General features: G+C 39.5%; 1 protein-coding gene and 1 pseudogene across 9 annotated transcripts in view; both read left to right on the forward strand.

Annotated features, from left to right (window-relative positions):
- ADCK1 (aarF domain containing kinase 1) overlaps nucleotides 1-24,856 on the forward strand; it is a 196,202-nt gene that overhangs the window by 122,395 nt on the left and 48,951 nt on the right. For 8 of the 9 annotated variants that reach the window (XM_069092316.1, XM_069092315.1, XM_069092319.1 and 5 more), the window contains 2 exons: nucleotides 4,385-4,543; nucleotides 20,102-20,260. In XM_069092316.1, coding sequence (XP_068948417.1) covers nucleotides 4,385-4,543; nucleotides 20,102-20,260 — 318 coding nt within the window. The remainder of the gene's footprint in view (nucleotides 1-4,384; nucleotides 4,544-20,101; nucleotides 20,261-24,856) is intronic. The other variant, XM_069092323.1, reaches the window with a different exon arrangement.
- Nucleotides 4,576-6,487, forward strand: LOC138164068 (gamma-aminobutyric acid receptor-associated protein-like 2 pseudogene; annotated as a pseudogene).

A 24,856-nucleotide genomic window follows, 5' to 3' on the forward strand; every position in this document is an offset into this window, starting at 1 on the left:
CAGGATAAAATGAGATAATATTTGAAAAGAGTTTTGCAAACCTTAAAGAGCTATATAAATGCTAGCTATTGTTTATTATTTGTTCAACAAGGATTAGAATATTTGCTCTCTATGCCTCACAGGGTTGTCATGAGGAAAGTATTTTGTAAAACCTTAAAAGTCAGTTGCTGTTATTTGAGAGTGCATAAGATGAGATGCATCTTGTCTCCTCATAAACCCGGCACCAAAATATGATTGGAAAAAAACATGAGACCATAGATTTAAAACTGCAAGGGACCTTGGAAGTCATCTAGTCCAAACCCCTCATTTTCCAGATGAGGAAACTGAGGGTAGGTGGCTACTCAACCCAGGTACATAGTTAGTAAATGACAGAATTTAGAGTTGGATCTAGGTTTTCTAGCTCCAAATCCAGCACATTTACCCCTGTACACAGGGATAAGTGTGTGTATGTGTGTGTGTGTGTGTGTGTGTGTATGTGTGTACGCACACCCACCTCAAGTCAGACTCTGGGACCCCATACCCTTTTGTATGGAGGAATGCCATCTTGTCCTACTAGCGATAGATTCTTGGCCTTCCCCTGTGCCAGAGCCTTCCTCCCTGGTGAGATGTTGACAAATGGGAAGGAGTTCAGCAAAAGCCACAAAAATGATGAAATGGTTGAAGGGAATGATTTATGAGGAAAGATTAGTGGAGTAATTGTGGCTTGGCAGAACAAAGGGACAGGATGACAGGGGCATAAGGTTTCTGCAGCCAGAGGAGGGCGAGGGCGAGGGATAAAGACAGCAGCAATGTGGGGGGAGGGAGAGAAGGCTTTGGCCACCTTAGGATAACTCTAAATATCTGCTCTGTTCTTCAGGGGTTTAAGATTGAAGAGAGAGAAATTTTGTCCTGACCTAGCCCCTAGCAAGTCAGAAACATTGAGAGAATGAAGGAGTCACTTTCCTTTCTTATGGAGCGTAGGATTCCTAACTTCTCTTCTCATCCTCACCCCATGTAGGTTGTTGCTGGGGTCGATTCAGTCATGTCTGACTGAATCTTACATTTATCTCATTTGATCCTCATTAATAGCCTTGTGAGGTAGGTACTATTATTATTTACAGGGCTGTTGTGTTTTTTAGTTCTGTTGTTTTTAGTTATGTCCAACTCTCTGTGACCCCGTTTGGGGTTTTCTAAGCAAAGATACCAAAGTGGTTTGCCATTTCCTTCTCCAGCTCATTTTACAGAGGAAGAAACCGAGGCAAACAGGGTTAAGTGACTTAGCCAGGGTCATGCAACTAGTAAGTGTCTGAGGCTAGATTTGAACTCATGAAGATGAGTCTTCCTGACTCCAGGCCTGGCACTCTATCCACTGGGCCACCTACCTGTCCCTAGCAAACCCCATATAGGTTAACCTGTTTCTTTTCTTAAAAAGCAAGGAAGTTGTTCTCAAAATTTGATTGACACAGGAAGCTGTGTCTCTGTTGAAGTACCTTCCCGTGACTTCCTGGTCACTTGAGGGCATTAAAGCCCCATAAAACATGGGGGCAGGGCACTTTAGACTTGACCTTTGGGTTGCCATTCTCCGGCTTGCTGATCAGATAGGGTTCTGTATACAGCTAAGAGGAGGTGGGGAGGGAGAGGTGAGCCAACGCGGAGTCAGTGCGGTATCCTTGTTGAATATCCTTTTTGTGCTCCTTTTGTTAGCTCTTCAACAACCCGCCGGTGTCTCATTTTGTTCCTGTGTTAATAGGGAATGGGCCCGAGTTGGGCCTTCCTACGACATACAATATTCATGGAATCATAGAATGGGAGGAACATTAGAGACTGTCTCATCCTATCCCCTTATTCTCTAAATGAAGAAATAAAGGCTCAGAGAGGTTGAGTGATTTTGTTCAATGGTGAGAAGACTATGAACAGAAACCGGAGTTTTGTTGACTTCTTATCAAGCATGCTTTTTACTCAGATCAGTACCGAAGATCTCTTTAGCACCTTCTCTACTTTTATGATGTCATCTTTCTCTTACAAGTACCTCAGAGGGAGCAGAGGATGGAAGATCAAAGAGCATCCCCTCCCCAAGACAGAGAAACCAGGACACGAATAGAAGAGGTTTAGCTGCAGATGTTCAGTGAGTCAAGGTTACAGATGAGAACCAAAATGGAGCCTCTTGGCTCTCAGCCCAGAGCTCTCCGTAAGACTGGGCTGAGCCTTGGAGCAGGGATGACGGGACCACATGCATTCTCCAAGGCTGCTTCTTAGAGAAGGGAGATGACTTATGTATTCTATGCCTAGGGCCTGGGATTTCAGAATTATCCAGACTAGCAGAGCTATAATTCATCCTGTCTGATTATTATCCAAGGCCACACATACTATCATCACTTGATTATCACATTACTAAGGAGAAGGGAGCTAATATCATGAAACAATAGATAATGATAAATCGCTTGTATGATGAGATAATACACAGTTTTGGGTAATCCAGAAATAATTTTTTTTTGCACATAAACCATAAAACATATAAAACTAGTTTAGCAAATAAGCATTTATTTGTTGTTCAGTCGATTCAGTCATGTCTAACCCTTTGTGACCCCATTTGGGGTTTTCATGGCAAAGATTTTGGAGTAGTTTGCTATTTCTTCTCCAACTCATTTTACAGATGAGGGAACTGAAGCAATAGGGTTAAGTGACTTGGCCAAGCTAGTAAGTGTCTGAGGCTGGATTTCCGCTTGGATCTTCCTGAATCCAGGCCCAGAACTCTATCCATGTGCTGCCTAGCCACCCAGCATTTATTTAGCACCTACAATTTACAAGCAACTGTGCTAACCACTAGGGATACAAAGATAAAAGTCTTGTTTCACTGCCCTCAAGAAATGTACATTCTTTTTTTTTTTTGTCTTTTTGGAGGTGAGGAAGCAGGGCAGTTGGGGTTAAGTGACTTACCCAAGGTCACTACTAGTAAGTGTTAAGTGTCTGAGGTCAGATTTGATCTCAAGTCCTTCTGACTCCAGGTCCGGTGCTCTATTAAGTGCACCACCTAGCCACTCCAGGGAACTTACATTCTAATGGAGTTTTAAACAACATGCTTACTTTTTATACACACATAGACATACACACACACGAACACACACACATAAGCAGCCAGGTGGCACAATAGAGTATCAGGCCTGGAGTCAGGAAGACCTGAGGTCAAATCTGACCTCAGACACCTACTTGCTGTGTGTCCTTGGGCAAGTCACTCAATCCTGTTCTCCTTAGTTTCCTCATCTGTCAAATGAGCTGAAGAAGGACATGGCAAAACATTCCAGTATCTTTGCCAAGAAAACTCCAAAATGAGTTGCAGAGAGTTAGACATGACTTAAAATGATTAAACAACGACAAAACATATGTACACATATGTTTTTGTGTATAGAAAATTATATGCACATATATACACAGAACATATATAGTGTGTACACATATACATGCATACACATATGCATACATACAAAATGAGTGCAAATTTTGGAAAAGAGGGAACTAGGAAAGGCTTCATATAGAACTAGGAACCAGGAAACCAGGGATTCCAAATGGGAGAATGCATTACGGGCATGGGGGTCAGCCAGTACAAAGGCACATGGTAGCATCATGTGTGAGGAACAGCAAACAGGTCAGTATGGTCAGACCTACAGTGCATGGAGGGGGGGGTCACATGCAGGAACACTAGAAAGATAGGAAGAGGCCAGCTTGTGCAAAAATTTTAAATGCCAAACTGAAAACTTTATATTTGATGCTAAAAGCATCACTTTGGCTATGGGAAAAATGGAGGGGAGTCAGGAAAAGCCTGAGACCAGGTGACCTACCAAGAAACATTGCTATAATCTGTGTAGGGAGTGATGACGGCCTGAATTAGAGGCTGTGTGAGTAGAGAGAAGGGGACATATACTAGAGATGTTGTAAAAGTAGAAACAACAAAATTTGGCAGTGGACTGAAATATGTGATGAGTGTGATTGAGGAGGCAAAAATGATACAAAGAGTGTGAGCCTAGGCCAGTGGAAGGTGGTGTCTTTGGCAATAACAGGGAAAGTCAGTAGAGGAATGAGTTTTTGGAGAAAGATAATTATATGTTAAGCTTGAGTAGTCTATGGGACATCCAATTTGAAATGTTGGTGATGTAGGACTGAAACTCAGGAATCATCTATATACAGATGATAAAGACCTGGCTTTTCCTTTGTCTCTCACCCCAAATGTCTCCCAGAAAGAAGCTCATGTTATTGGAAAGAGCCAGGGGATCCTGGGTGGCCACAGATAGCACCTGTGAGCCAACAAGAGTTATTGATAATAATAATTCCTTTCTCTTAGAATGCTTATACAGCTTGAATTGGGTCACCCTTTCATTCTTTTTATCCTTTTTTTTTACTTTCTGGACAGATCCAGGACCTATTTCAAAGTTTTGAAGACACCCCACTTGGGGCTGCCTCCCTTGCCCAGGTCCACAAGGCAGTGCTGTATGATGGGAGAACTGTGGCAGTGAAGGTCCAGCACCCAAAGGTACAAGCCCAGAGCTCCAAAGACATTTTGCTGATGGAGGTGAGAATCATTTTTCTTCAGAACTCTTTCCTATCATATAGGTTTACTGGTAAATAAGATGTTAAGTGTTTTTTGTTTGTTTTTGTTTAATAGTATTTTTTCCAACTACATGTAAAAACAATTTTCAACACTGATTTTTTGAAACATTGAGTTCCAAATTTTTTCCCTCCCTCCCTCCTCCCCAACCTTACTCATGTTGTGTAAGAAGAAGCAAAACAGGCCGCCGTCTACTCCTCCTCCTCCTCTGTCGCTGTCGCTGTCGCCGCTGTTGTTGTTGTTGTCGAGGCCGGGCCTGTTCGGTGTCCCTTCTCCGCTGCCGCCGCCATGAAGTGGATGTTCAAGGAGGACCACTCGCTGGAACACAGATGTGTAGAGTCTGCCAAAATCCGAGCCAAAAACCCCGACTGGGTCCCGGTGATTGTGGAAAAAGTCTCAGGCTCTCAGATTGTTGACATTGACAAGTGGAAGTACCTGGTTCCATCTGACATTACTGTGGCCCAGTTCATGTGGCTCATCAGGAAAAGGATTCATCTTCCTTCAGAGAAAGCAGTCTTCCTGTTTGTTGATAAAACCGCCCCACGGTCTAGCCTAACTATGGGACAGCTCTATGAGAAGGAGAAAGATGAAGATGGATTCTTGTGCGCGGCCTACACTGGGGAGAACACGTTTGTCTCCTGAAGGCCAGGGCCCAAATAGGTGCATCTTTCCTGCTTGTGTGTCTTGTAAATAGCCGGTCACTTTGCGTTATTACACCAGACCCATGGTGCATTTGTAACTGGATTTATTTCTTAATATATTGAAAAGTCTTGTTTTATTAGACTGGTAAATTATCAGAGTTTTATTTTCATTTTCTTTTTCTTCGTTGTGCATTGTCCTCATGGCTCCACGCTCCAGGGGGCTCTGCTTCTCTGGAACTTGTATTTAATGATGTTATTTCGATATTGAGATGAGGTAGTTGGGGGACTCAAGTGAAAAGGGGGAAGATAACCCATTCTTCTGGATTATGTTTGAGGTGTTAGTTGGATAAGTATTAAAAGCATCTAAGTTAAATCCTTAGCAGTCAGGTCACTTCACTAGATTATTCCAACTGCCGATCATGTTGGACTGAACTAATCTGTTCTTTCTGAACTCTGTTGAGGTGAATAATTACAATAAAATTTCCTCTCACAAAGGCAAAAAAATAAAAATTAAAAAAATTTAAAAAAAGAAGCAAAACAAAAGGAAAAAACTATGAAAAAAAAACCCCAAAGTAAAAATAGCATACTTCAATCTGCATTCAGACACCATCAGTTCTTTCTCTGGATATGGATAGCATTTTCCATGAGTCTTTTGGAATTGTAATAAGATGTAAAATTAAGGCTGATCACAGGGCTTGACATAGTGGGAAAGATGGAGGGAAGAAAGAAGGAAATTAAGGTTAACTGTAATAATTGGCCCTGCCCATAGATGGCGCCAGGGATCCTGGAAGTATGTGCTAAAGCTCAATATGTATTAGACATCCAAAGAGAGCATTTACTTGAGTTGTAATAATTTATGTCGTGAGTATGTTCTGGTAAAAAAAAATGAAGCATATATGAATGTGTGTATATATGTTTACAGGTATATGTAGATAGAGGGCACAGGACCAATTTAAGAGGAAGGGATGATACTTAAAAGGTGAAATTAAGATGTAAGAGAGGAATATAATGAGAGGAGATGAGGAGAGACAGAATGGGGTAAACTATCTCATATAGAAGAGGCAAGGGAAAATGGTTACAATGGAGGGGAAGAATAGGAAAGCAAAAGGGAATGGGTCAACCTTATTCGCACTGAATTTGGCTGGGGGAGGGAATGAAATACACACTAAATAGGGTATCACTTTTGAAAAGGGACAGGATCAAAAAAACCTAAAAAAAATATTGTATATATGAAATCGTGCAAAACATATTTTTATATCAGCCATGTTGCAAAACAGCAAACACATATACCCCAAGAAAAATAAAGTAATAAAAGTATGCTTCAAAAAAAAGAAAAGAAAAGGGACAGGATCAAAGTAGAGAATAGAGCAAGTGGGAGGTGGGATAGGAGGGAGGGAAATATAGTCAGTCTTTTACAATATATCTACTATGTTATTGTTTTGCATTAGCCACACATGTCTAACCTATACTGAACTGCTTATCTTCCTAGTAAGGGTGGGAGACGAGGGAGGAAGGGAATGAATCTGGAATTCAAAGTTTTAAAATCAAATACTCAAATATATATACTATTATTAATACTATTTTACATGTAATTGGAAAATAAGATATACAGGCACTGGGGCATAGAGATCCACTGGAAAAGTCGAAAGGGGTATGGGAGTAAATATGGGAGAGAGCAGATTGGAGGAGGGGATATCCTGTGGGACTGCTATTTTGGGGTGGTGGGTAGGGGAAAAACTGGGAGAAAATTTGTAACTCAAAATCTGGTGGAAATGAATGCTAAAAATCAGAAGTTAGTAAAGCATTTGGAAAAAAAAAAAGAAAATGGGTAGCATCATGAGTCCTCTGGAATTGTAGTTGGTTTTATTTATCAAGATTCCTATTTTTTTCAAGTTCTTTGCCTTTGCAGTATTGTTGTTTTTATATAAATTGTTCTCCAGGTTATACTCACTTCACTTTGCATTGGTTCAAAGGAGTCTTACCAGGTTTCTCTGAAACTATCTCAGAAAGTGACATTTGAAGTGAGTCTTGAAACAAGCCAGGGATTCTAAGAGGCAGAGGTGTGGAGGGAAAGTATTCAAGGCATGAGGAACAGGCAGAGACAGAATATTATGGGTGAGGATGAGGAGGGTTAGGCCAGTATGGCTAGACCGTGAAATATGTAGAGGGGAGTAATATGAAATAAGTCTGATAACATAGGAAGAGTCCAGGTTGTAAAGAGCTTTAAATACCATAGGGAATAATATTTGATCCTAGAGACATTAAGGAGATATTAGAAATAGTTAAATAGGACAGCAACATAATCAGACCTAGTCTTTAAGGAAACGGCTTTGGATTAGAATGGTGGAAGACATGAAACCAGTTGGGAGGCTTTTGGAATAGTCCAGATGGAGATAAAAAGCTCCTGAGTCGGGGTGGGAACTATTTGAGTGTAGAGAAGAGAATGTGTATGAGAGATATTATAAAATCTCTCATGGTAGAATTTGGCAACTGATGAGATAGGTGAGGTGAATGCGAGAGGGCTAAAGGATGATACTGTGGTTTTAAAGCCAAGTAACTGGAAGAAAGGTGATGTGCTTGACACAAAAGAAGTTTGAATCAAGGGTAAATTTAAGAGGGAAATTAATGAATTTTATTTTGGACGTGTTGAGTTTGAGATGCTTATGGGATGTCCAGTTGTAAATGACCAATAGGCAGTTTTTGATATGTTGCTGGAGTGTAGGGGAGAGGCCAAGGCTGGATATAGAGAGCTGATGGTCTTTAGCATATAGATGGGAGATGATGAGATCTCTTTAAGTAAGAACATAGATCGAGAGAAAAGGTAAGTGGTCCAAGGACAGATCCTTGAAAGTATATCCATAGTTAATAGATGAGATATAGATGATGAATGGGTGAATGAGATTAAGAAGGGAAGGTCATGCAGGTAGGGGGAACACCAGGATAGAACAATATCATGAAAACCCAGAAAAGACAGTATTCGAGAAGAAAGGGGTTAACTGTGTCTAATCCTTCAGAGAGACCAATAAGGCACGGGATTGAGAAAAGGACACTAGAGTTGGTCATTAAGAGATCATTGGTAACTTCAGAGAGTGTGGGAGTTTATACTTTTTTTTCTAGGCCTCTGGTTGATTAGGAGAGCAGGGATATTAGGGCAATGGATAGCAGCAATGATAGGAACTAGTTAGGATTGTTTTGTTTAAGATGAATGAATTATCCTATGGTCATCCAACAAACTCATACACCTAAAAATAACTTTTTGAAAAAATTATTTATTTTTAACATTCATTTGAAAAAAACTTTTGAGTTCCAAATTCTCTTCCCTCCCGCTTCCTCCTCCCATTAAGAAGGCAGGCAGTATGATATCAGTGATACATGTGAAGTTGTGCAGAACTTACATGGAAGTTAATCCTTTTTGTGTGGCTTTTTCTTTTTTTAAATTAAATTTTATGTTTTTTTTAGTTTACATCATTCATTTCCACAAGATTTTGAGTTACAAATTTTCTCTCCATCTTTTCCCTATCCACCACCCCAAAACAGTGATCCCACTGTATAACCCCTCCCCTAATCTGCTCTCTCCTATATCCTCTCCCTTGCCCCCTCCGACTTTCCAGTAGGGCAAGATGGATTTCTATACCCCAGTGCCTGTATATCATATTTCCCAATTGCATGTAAAAAAATATATATATATGTATTTTAAACATTTGATTTTAAAACTTTGAATTCCAGATTCTTTCCCTCCTCTCTTGTCACCCACCCTTACTGGGAAGGTAAGCAATTCAGCATAGGTTGTACACGTGTAGCTACGCAAAACATTTCCATAATGGATATATTTTGAAAGATTGACTATTATTTCCCACCATCCTATCCTGCCCCCCACTTGTTCTGTTCTCTACTTTGACCCTGTTCCTTTTCAAAAGTGTGTGCTCATGGAAGTTAATCTTGAGAAATCCTATTGGAGATTCCATATTTAGGGGTTTATCTTTTGCTACAGGGTTCTCCCTTTACCTACCATGATGTTCCAGCATCATTCTCATGGCAGGATGAGCAGATGGTCACAAATAGGATTGTAAAGGGACAAAACTTGTCAGTCCAGTTGTCAGTATGTCCCTCACTCCTTTCTTTTCTTCTCTCTCTTTCTTTCTCCTTTTCTTTCCTTTCTACTCTCCCCCTTTCTGCTCTCACTCCCTTCCTACCTCCCACCTTCTCTTTTGTTTGCTTCTTCCCTTCCTGCTTCCCCCTCTCTCTTCCTTCTTCCATTCATTCATTCGCTCAACATGGATTTATTAAGCATCTGCTATCTGAATAGCACTGTGGTTAGATCCTCAAGGGCATAGAAAAGGTCATTATGATTTAGTCCCTGCTTTTCAGTAGCCCACAGTTCAGCTGGGGAGAAAACACATACACACACACAGAACAGTTGAATAACAAACATTACAAATCAGTCTGTGATTGAGTACCCAAAAAAACTGATTTTTAAGTATGTTCAATAGGAATACAGATGAAAGAGATTACTATGGTCTACAGCAGTTGTGGGAAGAGCTGTGTGAGGAAATGGGACTTAGGAAGTCTAAAGGAGAGAAAATTTGTTACAGGCAGGGGAGAAGGATGTGGTGGGGGCGGGGTAGGGAAGGCAGGTCAGAGAGGTATTAGGTAGAGAATAGCATGAACAAAGGCTTGGAGTCAAATTGAGCATGGGTTGTTCAGGGGACAGTAAGGAGATCAACCTAGCTAAAATAGAAGGCCTATATTTGGGAATTGTAGAAGATAAGATTGGTTGAATAGCCAAGGTAACACCATAAAAAAACTTATCATCATCATCATGATCATAGCTACTTTCACAACTATAGCCAGCGGGAACATTTTTTTTTTGGAGGGGGGAAGGCAGGGCAATTGGGAGTTAAGTGACTTGCCCAAGGTGACACAGCTAGTAAGTATTAAGTGTCTGAGGCTGGATTTGAACTCAGCTCCTCCAGACTCCAGGACTGGGCTCTATTCACTGTACCACCTAGTCACCCCTAGTGGGAACATTTTTAACCAAGCAAGAGATAGATAAATTATAAAAGATAAAATAGATATTTCGAATTTTATAAAACTGAAAAACTTACTAGAAAAGAGCAGTGTAGCTTGGGTGAGAATGGATTGAGGAAAAAATCCTGGGTTTACATATCTCTGATAATAACATTTATCTAAGACAGGGGTGGAGCCATGCCTCTAAGATAAAGGGAATTGACACAAACATAGAAGATCAAGAACTATTTCCCAGTGGATAAGTGGTCAAAACATAGGAACAAAGTTCTTAAAAGAAGAATGCAAACTATTACTAGTCATATGAAAGATTTCTCCAAATCAATAATAATAAGACATCACAGGTGAAATTCTCAGAGATAGCGTTTTGGGTATGATAAATTGATTTATTAATTAGGCTAGCAAATAGTCAATAAACAGAGGTTACTGAACTCTCTAGGTGATCAAAGACCCTAAGCAAATGTTTCAGGCCACCTTAAGTCCCCTGTCTTCCTTCTGACAGTACATCCTTGGGACTTCCTCTGACAAGCAAAAGGGAGTACTGATTGGTGGATATTTAATGAAGACATGGGGTAAGAGTTCTCTACTCCTCCCAATTATTTCATCTTGGAGGGAGGACAATAGCTGGGAAACCTGGCCTGGTCATGGGATTCAAGTGGCCTCAAGTAGTCTGGGCTAGAAGGACCAACCTAATCAGGATCTCCCTGGCTCCAACTTTGATTAGAAAGCCAGACATAAAAGTTTCCCTTTGCATAAACGTTACCCTTTGGTAGTTTGGATTTAGTCTCTGTTTATGGGATCAACAAAGAGGCCCAAGCTTAGGCAGGGCTGGAGTGTGATCACATTCCTTAGCTAGAATGGGCGAGAAGTTTCCCTTTGGAGCCTTCACTGCAGAGACGGGGGAGTCATGGGTGTGGAATATTGTACTTATTCTCTTAATGCTAATTTAAAGAGAAACTTCTTTTGAACAGAGAAGGAAATATTACAAATTTAAATTAATAATCAAATGATACAGCATTAAAATTAATTTTCCTCAAAGAGAAATGCAAATCAAAACAACTGAGATTTCATATCAAATGTCACATTTGGCAAAGGTGAAAAAAGATGAAGAATAGTCATTGAAAAATATGCTAATATTTTGTGCTAATATGTTGTTGGCGAAACTATTTTGGAAAACAATTTGGAAACATAATAAAAATATGATTAAAATGGCCATGCCTACAGAACTGGCTTTGGGGTTAGAGGAACTGGGTTCAGATTCTGTCATACTTCTCCACGTGTGACCTTGGACAGGCCACTTTAGACTTTGTCAACCTCAGTTTTTCTCATCTGTAGAATGAAGTGATTGGACTAGATGACCTTTCTGGGGCTGATAATGTTCTAAAGCAAGCTTTCTCTTTGGGTCAAAGGGCATGGGCATCTCTCTCTCTCTCTTTCTCTCTGTCTGGGTCTTTCTGTCTCTCTGCCTCAGTCTTTGTCTGTCTTTTTCTCTCTCTGTCTTTCTTTCTTTCTCTGTTTTTCTCTTAGCATAATTCCAAATTGCTTTCCAGAGTGGTTGGCCTGATTCACAATCCCACCAACATGTTCGTATCTCTTCCAACTCTGTCTATAAATCTATAGTTCCATGATGCGTATATGCCAAAAAGGTCATCAAACAAAAGAAAGTACTTTTTTGTGGTAGTGACAAACTTAACAAAGTGGTTGCCCATATGCTGGAGGAACATGAAAGTAATGGAATGTTATTATACTGTAAGAAATTATGAGTATGAAAAATGCAAGGCAGTCTTATGTGATGAAGTCATACATTGTGAAGTAAGCAGAATTTTAAAAAATACACATAGTGATTAAGGCAATGTAAACAGAAAAATTAATTACAACAAACAAAAAGCGATGCAGTAGAATTATAATGAACAAGCCTGACCCAGGAGAAGAGTTGAAAAATCTACTTCTCTCCCTTCATTGCAGAGATGGGGGAGTCATGGGTGTGGAATGTTCTACTTACTCTCAGACATATTTAATGGGTCAGTTAATTTTGCAGAAATACTTTTTTTTCTTTTAAATATTTGTTGCAAGGAATAGCTTACTGGGTGACTGAGGAAGACTATATTTGGAAAAGAATGTGATATGAAAACAAAAGGCATCAATAAAAATGAGATTCAAAATAAAAAGGTTAAAAAAAAGAGAAGACAGTAAGTAAGGTTCAGTTAGGTAGACTGGGGCCAGAATGTGGAGCATATTAAATGCCAGAATGAGGAGTTCAGACTTTATTTTTCAGGCAGTGGGGAACCATTGAAGGTTTTTGGGTGGGGGAGGGAAATGATTAAAGTGGTCCATTAGGATGATGAATGTGGCTGTGATATGTAAGATAGATTGGAGGGGGCAGACCCTGGAAGCTAGCAGGCAGTTAGGAAGCCATTTATGACTATAGTACAGGTACAAGGTAGTGAGGGCCTGGACAAAGGTGGTAACAAAAGGAATGGAGAAAAAGTGAGAGACATCTTGAAAGAAGAATCGACAGGACTTGTTGACTAATTACAGGGCACGAAGGAAAGGAAATAGTCAGAGATAGGTGACTTTGGTCTCTAAGCCTGGATCATTGGAAGAACAGTAGCAACATTGACAGCAATATTTATCCCCAAATCTGGCTGAGCCTGATGGGAGTGGAGGTGAACAGGAGGGAAGTAAAAGGGGAGAATTTGGTGTGTTGGGGCTGTGTTTACTGGCTCCCTTGACCTCTTGGCTTTGTCATGCTATTATGATATGAAAGAATTTGCCCAGAGATTCAAAGACTCTAGAATATTGAAATTGGGGAAGGGCCTTAGAGATCATTTAGTCTAACCTCTCAATTTTACAGATGGGGAAATAAAGGTTCAGAGAGCTTTCATATTTGGACACATAACTCATCAGATCATTCTTTATCTACGTCCTTCCTTAATGCCAGAGAGGAAGTCCCACTCTTTACCACAATGGTCCTCTTTGGGAATCTAGAGATATTGACTTCGCAGATACCGCTAGATTACCAGCTACCCCGGGTAGGGCAGGCTAGGGGTGGAGGGAAGATGGTGGGGTTGGAGCTTGTGCCATACCAGCAGTCTTTTTCTAAGCTTTGGGTATAAAAAGGCAGAGGTTGTTTTTTTTCTGTATGCTAGGCCCAGGGACTCCCTGAATAACAGACAGTTAAGGACAACAGCAATAATAGCAATAATAACTGTCTGGCATCTCTTCTTCCCTGAGATAAGCATCAAAAACTTTGGCAGTCATATCCCCAAGCGAGGTGTGTCTGGAGTACAGAGCAGTTCCTTCTCCCTAAGGCACAGCAGAAGCCAGGGCCAGCGGCCAGGCATCAGCACTCCTAACCGCTCTGGTTGCGGCTGAAAGAAGGGCTGAGGTGAGGATGAGGATGGAGGTCGTGATAGTGTCTCACACTACTGGAGTAAAGAAAGCCCTCTTCCAACAGCCCTGTGAAGGGAAGGCAGTGTGGTACAGTGGGAAGAGTCATTGGCTTGGGCATCAGAACACATGGATTCAAATTCTGCCTCTGATGTTTCACTCCCTGTAAGAAATAGAAATCAAGGGAAGTAGTTAAATATGAAAAACACACACACACACACAAGTATCATAAGTAACTTCTGAAGTTATTTTGCCTCTTAGGCTCAGTTACTTTGTCTACAAAATGAAGTTGGACCAGTTGAACTTTAAGGTCTCTTCCAAGCTTCTGAACCACGCCAGTTAAGAAGATGGTGCAAAGATTGTCATCCCCATTTCACAGATAAGGAAACTGAGGCTCTGACAGATTTTTGATGTACTGCTCTGTCTTTTAATGGAGATGACCTATGATGCCTTACTATTATCATCATGGAATAGTTAATTCCTCACTGTAAACCAGGAGTTCTTAAACCTTTTTTTGTCTTCTTTTGACTGAGCTGAAATGTGCCTCCCATCAACCCTAGAAGAAAAGCAATCTGATGGAAATCCATGGCATTGAGGAGTGAATAATAAAGGGATAGGATTCCCTAAGGACATCAAAAGAGAAAAAAGAAAAGGACTGATTTGTATAAAAATATTTATAGTGGCTCTTTTTTTATGTGTGGCAGTGGTAGCAGCAAAGAATTAGATACTAAGGAGATAGCCATAATTTGGGGAATGGCTGAAAAAATTATGTTAAAGTAAAAATTATGGATGTAGGGGTGGCTAGGTGGCACAGTGAACAGAGCACTGGCCCTAGAGTCGGTAGCACCTGAGTTCAAATCCAATCTCAGAGACTTAACACTTTACTAGCTGTGTGACCTTGGGCAAGTAAGTCACTTAAGCCCAATTGCCCTGCCTTCTCCTCCCCCTAAAAAAAAAAAAAAAAAAAAAAAAAAAAAAAATTATGGGTGTGATAGATACTATTGTGGTGTAAGAAATGCCTAAAAGAATGGTTTTAGAGAAGCCTAGGAAGACTTGTATGAACTGATGTGGAGTAAAGTAAGGAGAACAACATATACAATAACCGTGACATTATAAAGACAAGTAAGTTTGATAGACTTTGAGAATTCTGACTGATGCAATGACCATCTTCACTGATGATGATCCCAACGAGGCACATGTTTTTGGACATAAACTTTGAGAATTTATTTTGTTTGACCATGCCTATTTGTTACAAAGGTTTTTTTATTCTTTTAAATAGGGGTAGGGAAGAAGACAAAACAAATAATTGTCAATTGAAAAATTAAATAAAATGAAGGTAAAAACAACCAAAAATAACAAGGGATAGGCTTACTCTGCTTAAAAGATGTTGATATTTTAAAAGAAGAGCTCCACTCATTTTTTTGTTTGATAGGAAAGACCTTTTTGAGCTTGACAGCTCTCTTGAAAGGTTGTTGAACTGGATGGTTCAAAGTCCTGACCCTTGAGTAGATGTAGAGAGAATAAGGTCACATAGAGGGCATCTCTTGGACACATAGGCAGGTGATTACTTTTCATGGAAGAGAAGGGCAGTGGATCATTTTTAAGGTTCTCTCATCTTTTTTTATATTTGTCCCTTTAAACCAGTGGTTATTAACCTTTTTGTGTGTCACGGAGACTTTTGGCAGTCCAGTGAAACTTATAAACTCCTCAGAATAATGATTTTTAAATGCTTAAAATAAAATGCATAGGATACAAAGGACGTCAGTTATGTTAAAATACAGTTATAAAAATATTTTTTAAAACACATTCACAGAATCCAGGTTAATAACCCCTGCTTTAAAAGTTCAAATTAAACTCTATTCCTGGGTGTATTTCCAGAGGACCTTATTTATATCTAAATGAATAGTTGCCCTATGGGATATCTAAGTGACCAGAAGCTAGATCTTAGCCACTACTCTCCCTACATCCACCCCTCCATAGCATTTCTGGACTTTGTGGTGTTTCCTGTGGGAAGCAGGAATAGCAGTGGGGCACAAACCCTATTACCATAGCCTTCAATCTTCCTCTTACAATTTTACTCTTGACCAGACCTCCAAACGATGTCTGTTCTCTAGTTATTCTTGAGTGATGGGCAGGACATCCCAATTTCCTACTCTATTAATTTAGGGAGGAAGGAGGAAGGATGGAAAGAAGTAGGGAAGGGAAGGGAGGGAGAGAAGGAAGGAAAAAAGAAAGGATTTATTAAAGTGCCTACAATGTGCCAGGCATTGGTCCTTTCAACAACCCTGGGAGGTAGGTGCTGAGGAAACTGAGGCATAGGAAGTTAAGTTGCCCAGCATTATACAGTTGGTAAATGTCTGAGGTAGAATTTGACCTCAGGTCTTCCAGACTCCAGGCCTAGTGACTCTATCCCCTAAACCACCTAATTGCTTAGCATTTATAGAGCACTTTAGGGTTTGCAAGGAACTTTACAAATGTTATTTCATTTGATCCTCATAACCTTGTGAGGTAGATGCTATAATTATCTGCATTTTACAGATGAAGAAACTGAGTCAGACTGAGGCTAAGTGACTTGCCCAGAGTCATACAACTGATAAGGGGCAAAGTAGAATTTGAACTTAGGTCTTCCTGGTTCCAGGTCCGATGTTCTGGTACCTAGGTACGACTTAATATCACCTCAGCTACTAGTGACTAAGCCCCCTTTCCCCAGAATACGTAACTTAATGGCAAAAAAAAAAAACCCAACATTTGCCATGCCCTTTATATGACCTGACTTCCCAGATCTCTGTACATACATATTGTGCTCAGAACTTATGACCCAAGAATCAAGATTGAGCTGATTCCTTAATTTTGTCAGGGCCACATTAAGTATCTCTAAAAAGTCTAGAACCATGACAACCATGCTTTCAACTTCTTGAAAAAGCATTTTTGGCTGATGGTTGTAATTTTAGTTGTAATTTTATGGTTTTAATTTTGTCCAGTTTCTAGAGGGGATGGTAGATAGTTGGTATTTATTTTAAAAGAAGAGGTTAAAAAAAAGGCAGTTGGGTCATATTTGAATTGATTTATTTTCTAGTGACTAATTTTAGATTCATGTGGATCTTAATTATTACTTGCTATTTGAATATATGTGTCTTCTGCACGTAAATCTTTTTTTTCTTCCATGGGTCTTAATAGTGCTTGGCACATGATTGGTGCTTAATAAATGTTTCTTGATTAATCGAATAAAAAAAAATTTCCTCACCCCTACTCAAGGATTTAGTAACAATATGGGGATAAGAGTACTGATCTGAGTCAGGGGACCTGGGTTTGAATTCTACCTCTGATGCTTTTTAGCTGTGTGACTGTGGTGTTTAACTTCTCTGAGATTTATTTTCCTCATTAGTAAAATGAATAACTCCTTAGTATCTCCCTCACAAGGTTTTTTAAAGGTTAAATCAGATAATGTATATGATAGAAATTCAAGCTATCATTATTATTGGGTGATTCATAAACTAGCCTTTGGAATCACATCAGCAGAGAAGACTTAACTCCCCTATCCTGTCAAGAAGGGTTGATCGCCTACTCTTTAGAAGTTCTGCCATCTAGTCTCCCATCCAGAGCTTCAGAGGTAGAATGATTGAGTTTAATTATTTGGTTACAATCTGAATGATAATAAGTTTGATGGATAAGAGTGCAGTGGGGAGGAAACATACATCAAGGTGATATAGATGGTATATAAAGTTAGGGAAAGGGAATGTCATTATGGGGCAGTGCTAATCAAGAAAGACTTTTGGAGAAGGTGAGTCAAAGTGGCCTCACTGCTTTGTTTACTGTGCTGTGTTTATTAAATGCCTCTGGAATTGAATAGAACATTAGATGAGTGGCTAAATCAGAGCTAGCAGAGCATATAGATTAGAGAACCAGAAGAGATGCAGGAAAGAGAATGAATGAGAAGCATAGCCTCGAGCTATATCCTCTTTGGAGAATGTCAGAATTGCTCCCAGGGTCCTGTACTTGGTTTCTCAATCTCCACCCATTAGGGATTATAGTATTGATAGAAGAGGGGATGGAGATCTCATTCTGTCCTTCCTTGATTTTCATGGAGCAGTGCATTGATTTTGTCCTCTTATCTGACTTTCTATGCACCAGGGATATTTGGCCCTACACTGTGGTTCCTCAGACTTCTCTTATTATAGAAGCACATAATTTTTGAGCAAGTTTAACTCATAAGTAGGAGGAGATACATTTTAGCAGAGAATAGGCTCTCATTCCCTACTTGATAAATGGTCAAAGGATATGAACAGACAGTTTTCAGAAGAAGAAATCAAAACTATTAATAGTCATGAAAAAAATGCTCTAAATGACTAATAATTAGAGAAATGCAAATTAAAACAGCTCTGAGGTACTTCCTCACACCCATCATGTTGGCTGATAGGACAGAAAAGGAAAATGAGAATGCTGGAGGGAATATGGAAAAATAAGGACACTAATGCACTGTTGTTGGTGGAGTTGTGAAATGATCCAGCCATTCTGGAGAGCAATTTATAAAACTGTGTAAAATCCCAAAGAGATAAAATAAAAAGGAAATGGACCTATATGGACAAAAATACTTACAGCAGCTGTTTGTGATGGAAAACCTCATCCAAAATTTAATCAAGAACACAAAGATCTCTTAGGATAAGAATAGGAATTTATCCTCTTCCCCAGGTGAAGAAGGTGGTATTCCCCATGACTGATCATGAGGAAGAGGCATGTTACAAAAGGCAGAATGAGAATTTATACCCTAATATATTCAGACCCCTTCCCAGGCTATCCCTTCTCCCATTGGCTGAGAGGTGGGCTCAAGTCTCAGCAGGAAAATCTTCCCCAATGGTAAACAACAGAGGAGCCTGCCACTATGGACTGACAGCAAGGAAAAGTGGGGGGAGGAAGGGTCCCAAAGCTATCGGGAGGACTGAGCTGGGAGGGGGGGCCCGCAGATGTGGGAAATCTGAAAGCCTTCTGAAAGGGTTTGCTGCTGATTAACAGCAGAAGGGGTGGGGGAAGGGAGAGGGAAGTTCTGAGAAGTTTTCACTCCCCCCAGACACAGCTTTTTTTTGTGACAGCAAAGAATTGGAAATTGAGGGGATGCCTCTCAACTGGCGAATGGCTAAACAATTTGTGGCATATGATTATGATGGAATACTATTGTGCTCTAAGAAATGATGGGGGAGGGGGATGGCTAGGCGGCAGCAGTGAATAGATCACCAGCCCTGGAGTCAGGAGGACCTGAGTTCAAATGCGGCATCAGACACTTAACACAAAAACTAGCCGTGTGACCTTGGGCAAGTCACTTAACCCCAATTGCCCTCAAAAAGAAAGCACACAAAAAAAGAAAGAAATGATGAGGGAAATGGTTCTCAAAAAACCTGGGAATATTTATATGAAGTGATGCAAAGCAAAGTGATCAGAACCAGGAGAACATTGTATACGGTAGCAGCAATATTGTACAGTGATCAACTTAGCTTAGTGAAAGACTAATGATCCCAGACAATTCTAAAGGACTCATGTTGAAAAATACTACCTACCTCCAGAGAGAAAACTGATGAACTCTGTGAATTGAAGTATATTTTTCAACTTTTTACACTATCTTTACTTTTCTATCTTTTTTTTAGTTGCAACATGGCTAATATGGAAATATGTTTTGCATGACTTCACATGTATAATGGGCATCATATTGCTTGCCTTCTCATTGGGTGGGGTAGGGTCTAAAGGGAGGGAAAGAATTTTGGAATTCAAAATTTTCAAATGAATGTAAAAAAGAAAAAAATAAAGTATGTTATACCAAAAAACAAACAGAGAGGAGGCTTAGCTACTAGTGCATTCTGCCATTGTTATTAATAGGCACAGGGATAGATTAGGTTAGAGTCAGCAAGATCTGGGTTCAAATCCTGCTAGGGATCCTTATGGATAAGCTATTTAACCTGAACCTCAACTTCCCTATTTGTAAAATGGGACTTACACATACCTACAATACTAGCCACACAAGGCAGTTGTAAGGCTTAAATGAGAGAGCTCATGTAAAACACTTTGTAAATTTTAAAGCTTATTGAAATATTGGTTATTATTACTTATAAGATATACAACTCTGGTCAAGCTACTTTACCTTCTTGGGCCTCAGTTTCCTAACCAGTACAGTGACTGGACTGAGCTATATGACCTCTAAAGTCTTTCCCAGCTTTTTTGAAAGATGATTCTATGATTTTTTTTTAAAATAAACCTTGGTGGAAGACTTTGTTGTACAAAATAAGGATTTTGGATATGACCTAAAGTATAAAAAGAAGTCTCTCTGGTACTTAATCTCTACCTTTTTCTTTATTTCCCCAATGCTTTTCCCTTTGAGTGAGATGAGTAGTTAAGTCCAGAGAGAGGGCAGGAGTGAAAGAGAGATCTCCTTGGCAGGGTGAGGATGGGCTGGCTAACAGTGTGACTCCTTGGATTTCAGGTGCTTGTTGGGGCTGTGAAGCAGCTGTTTCCTGAATTTGAGTTCATGTGGCTGGTGGATGAGGCAAAGAAGAACTTGCCTCTGGAGTTAGACTTCCTCAATGAAGGGAGGAATGCAGAGAAGGTGGCTGAAATGCTTAAACACTTTGCATTCTTAAAGGTAGGAATGAGGGAGAGGATGAGTTCCAAGTGCTGAGAAAGGTGCTGGGTTCAAAGTGCAGCAATGACTTCTCATTGTGAGTTGTCTACTCACGTCCCCCTTGAAAAAATCATTTACCCTCTCTTGGCCTCAGTTTCCCCATTTGTAAAATGGGGAAATCCTTCTTGAGATAATGAATAAATTAAAACTTGGGAAGCAGATTTGAGTCCTTGTAGAAAAGATTATAAATCACTCATTCTTAGCTATTTTGTATCATGGTCCCTTTTCAGCAATGCTTGCTTAGAACATTCCCTCTATCTGATACATCTCTTTTCTTTTTTTGGCCCTCTTCACCTGTCAAATTCCTACCCATATATAAAAGCTCATTTGGAATACCACCTTTTCCCTCATCCCCTGGTCAGCAATAACCTTCCCCCTCAGACTTTTTGCACTTGGTTTTGAGCTACTCTATTGCATTTATCACATAATAATATATATATTTTTGCAGTTTAAGTTTTTTTTTTTAAATAAAATCAGAATAGCTAGCACATTCCATTCTGGCATCTAAATTAATGTGATAAGCAATTATTAAGTCTATGGTAAAGCTAGGTGGATAGAGTGCTGGATCTAGAGTCAGCAAGACTCAGCTTCATGAGTTCAAATCCAGTTTCAGTCACTTACTAGCTGTGTGACTCTGAGTAAGTCACTTAACCCCATTTGCCTCAGTTTCCTCATTTATAAAATGAGTTGGAGAGGGAAATGCCAAACTACTCCAGTATCTTTGCTAAGACTATCCCCAAAAATGGGGTCATAAAAAGTCAGACACAACTGAAATGAGTAAACATCAACAACCATGTTTAAGGCACTTTACTAGCCTCTGGGGGCACAAAGACAAAAGATAAAACTCTAAGGGCTTACATTCTTATATTATATTCTTTATGTTATCTTTTATTTGTATTATATATCTTTATATTTTTATATTATATTGTGAGGTGTTGAGGAAGAGGATTGACTGGAAAAGTTCTCAGGAAGAAGTTGGAATTTAAACTAAGTTTTAAAGGAAAGCATTATTGTAATTATTAGCTTGGACAATTCAGCTCAAGGAAATGAAGATCTCTCTTGCTCTGGACCAAGCTGTCTAAAAACTACTTTATGAGAATTTTTAGCATTAGCATTTTCAGAAGTGGTCTTTATTTCTCACCAAGACCATTCAGAAGAGATGAGAATGGTTCAAGAGGTGTCTATGCTTGCCGTTCAAAAAGTCTGTGAGGAGAAGCAAAACTAATTACCCAGGAGCTGAATTCTACTTTTGTCTTGGGGTTGTGTGTGCATTTTGGAAGAAACAGAAAAATACTTTTACCAGGGAAAAATTCAGATTGCTGTGTGTGCTCTGGGCTAGATATGTCCAGATGTCCTCTCTCCGGTGGTTTGGTAACCACCAGTCTGTTTGGCTGGCCTTCCTTTGGCTGCTTGTGTGGATAGGAATATAGAGTTCTTCCTATATCCATTCAGAGCCAGACAATTGGATAGAACCCCTGGGGAGCAGCCCTGAAATCACCATAGGTCAGCTAAAAACTGGTTTCCACAAAAACACACACCTTGGAGCAAGCAGGGTGCCCATCAGAGCTGTTACTAGGAAACTGACAAGTAGAACCCTCTACTGTCCCCATGGAAACAGCCAATCACATACCAGCTGGGGCCAAAAAGCCATAACTGTACTGATGATGTAATTATAATAATAGTACTGCTTAAGGGAAAAAAACCCAAGGATGCCAAATGGATAAATAATTAATCTACTGACTTAAACTGTGGCTTCCAAAACATGAACACTACCCCAAAGACGGTAGTGGAATTCAGCTCCTGAGTAATTAATTTTGCCTAAGCACATAACAAGTGGGAAGTGAATTTTGTGCTGTGAACCCAGTTGAGCTCTTAAAGCTGGAGATAAATTGTTTTTATATACTGGCATCTCATTGAAACATCTGTGAGTAATTAAGCCTCAGCAAAGAGTTTACCTCTCGGTGTGTGCGTCTTCCCATGCTTATATTGGGTTTAATAACTGCCTTAGTTCAGTGCAATAAATCTCAGAGTTACACACACCTTCCAAATACAGGGAGATGGCATGAGGAGCAGGGAGCTTAAGGGAAAGCTGAGCGGGATGGTTACAGTCTGGGTGATTAATATGGATCTGGTCTACGATGGGTAACCACAATTTGGGACTAGCAGAAGATGATGACCAGAGAATAGGAGGACAAGTTGGCAGATGAGAAGACTTATTATATAACTCCAGAATATGGACAGAATAGGAGATGTGTCAGGGAGAAGCCGGGGTGAATGCTCCATATCGGGGGTTAGGGGGTAAGTGTCCTTAATTAAAAGGTAATTACTGGCAAATATCTGGATTTCCAGAATATTGTTTATAGTAAATTTCTTTGCCCCACTTCCCAAAGAGATTTCAGTGATCTCAAGAGAATTCACTAAATTTTCATTCACCTTAATATAACAACAAAAAAATCAATAGAAAACAGAAGGCATTTTGAAAGAAGGGCAACTATAGGGAAATAAATGAAAAAATGATAAGTATTATAGGTCTTAAAAAGGTATCACTAGTCTATGGTATGGGACTGAACATTTTAGAAATCACTAGTTATTTCGTGTTTCTCCCTTTGTTCAGAGGACGAATCTTCAACGGAGAGTCGCAAACTCCTTGGAAGTGAATTTGCTAAAAAGCCTTTGAAGGCATGCTAATTCACTGCAAATTTAGAACCATCTCCACTCCAAATGTTCATATGGACTATTTGTGCCCTTTATGCCCCAGGGTGGAGCCTTCTGAGCTCATATCGTTCTGATCAGCCACAGTTGGATATACCATAACTTGACCCCAATATAGTGATGTCATTTGTTCCTCTTCAAGAATGAAGAATAGAGCACTGGCCCTGGAGTCAGGAGGACCTGAGTTCAAATCCAGTCTCAGATACTTGACACACTTACTAGCTGTGTGACCTTGATCAAGTCACTTCACCCCAGTTGCCTTGCCTTCTCCCCTCCAAAAAGAAAAAAAAAAGAATGAAGGATAACAACAAATTCACTACTGGTGGAGCTGTGAATTAGTTCAATCATCTTGAGAAATTATTTCTAACTATACAAGAAAAACTACAAAATTGTTCCTGTTCAGTTATTTGATTGTCCTTTTACTAGATTGTAACTCAAGGAGGTTATTACAGACAAAAGATCCATCTGCACAATAATGTTCATTATAATAACTTGATTTGTAGTAGCAAAAAGTTGGAAACAAACTATATGCCCAATACTTAGAGCAAAGTTTCTTAACTTAGAGCCCCCGGCGGCTGTGAATAGATTTCAGGGGATCTTTAAACTTGGATATAAAAAAAAATCACATCTTTATTTTCACTATAATTTATTTTCTTTAAATATGTTTTGCACAATTTCACATGTATAATTGGTATTACATTTCTTGCCTTCTCAATACTTGAGGGGAATAGTAGGAAGGGAGAGGATTTGGAAATCAAATTTTAAAAAGATTAATAATCTTTTTTTAAAATAGAAAAACCTATAATTGGTTTCCTTTGTAAGCCTGTGTGTTATATACTATTCATTAAGAGCATTATTCTGTGAAGGAGTTAGATTGCCAAAGAGTTCCATAACACAAGGGCTTAAGAATCCTTGGCTTAAAGCATAGGTAAACAAATTGAGGAATTTAAATATACTAGAGTATCACTGTGCTCATAAGAAATAGTGAAAATGAAGAATTCAGAAAAACGTATTAATGTGGGCATGAGGGGGAATTCTTTTACTTTCTAGTAATGCAGGTAACTTTCTAAGAATGTAAGTTACACATCTGTATCTGTGGAAGGGGATTTCTGTGGAGGGAAGTTTCCTAGTTTTTTTCTCCTGAACAGTTTAGGAAGAAAAAAGCCTGTTGTAAAGATGTATTGTATGAGGATGGGTATCAGATTTTTATAAGTCAGGCTGATATTTGCAAATATGTGGATTTGTAAAATTTCCCAAGTTAAAAAAAAAGGAAAGGGGTGGCTAGGTTGTGCAGTGAGTAGAGTACTGGCCCTAGAGTCAGGAGTACCTGAGTTCAAATCTGGCCTCAAACACTTAACACAAAAATACTAGCCATGTGAACTTGGACAAGTCACTTAACCCCAATTGCCCTCCAAAAAAAAAGCAAAAAATAAAAAAAAAAAAAGGAAAAATGTGATACTTTTTTTTTCTGCTGTAGTCATGTGGTTTAGTATCTAATAAGTAATTTGAGCTCTGTATAGGAAGGCACCACAATATGTTTCCCCCCAAAGTAAGCTTGTGGTTCATAGATTTAGTTCTCAAAGAGGGCTTAGAGGTCATCTAGCCCAACCCTGAGACCCAGAGAGTTTAAGACACTTGCGTAATACTCCATAAATAATAAATAGCAGAGGTGAAATTTGGACTCAGGTCGTCTGTTTCCAAAGCCACAGATCTTTTCACTATCATATGATTTCTGCCTAAAAGCCTTCCTTTTGGGGAGGGAGCTCCTCCTTTTTCTTTTTCATTTTGTTTTTGTCTTTCCTTTTTTGAGTTTCAGAGCTGGACATATCTTAGAAATAATTTTGT

Source organism: Petaurus breviceps, unplaced genomic scaffold (assembly GCF_028583685.1).
Source record: "Petaurus breviceps papuanus isolate PSGF00001 unplaced genomic scaffold, PetGlider_PUasm1.0 189, whole genome shotgun sequence".
Classification (NCBI taxonomy): Eukaryota; Metazoa; Chordata; class Mammalia; order Diprotodontia; family Petauridae; genus Petaurus; species Petaurus breviceps.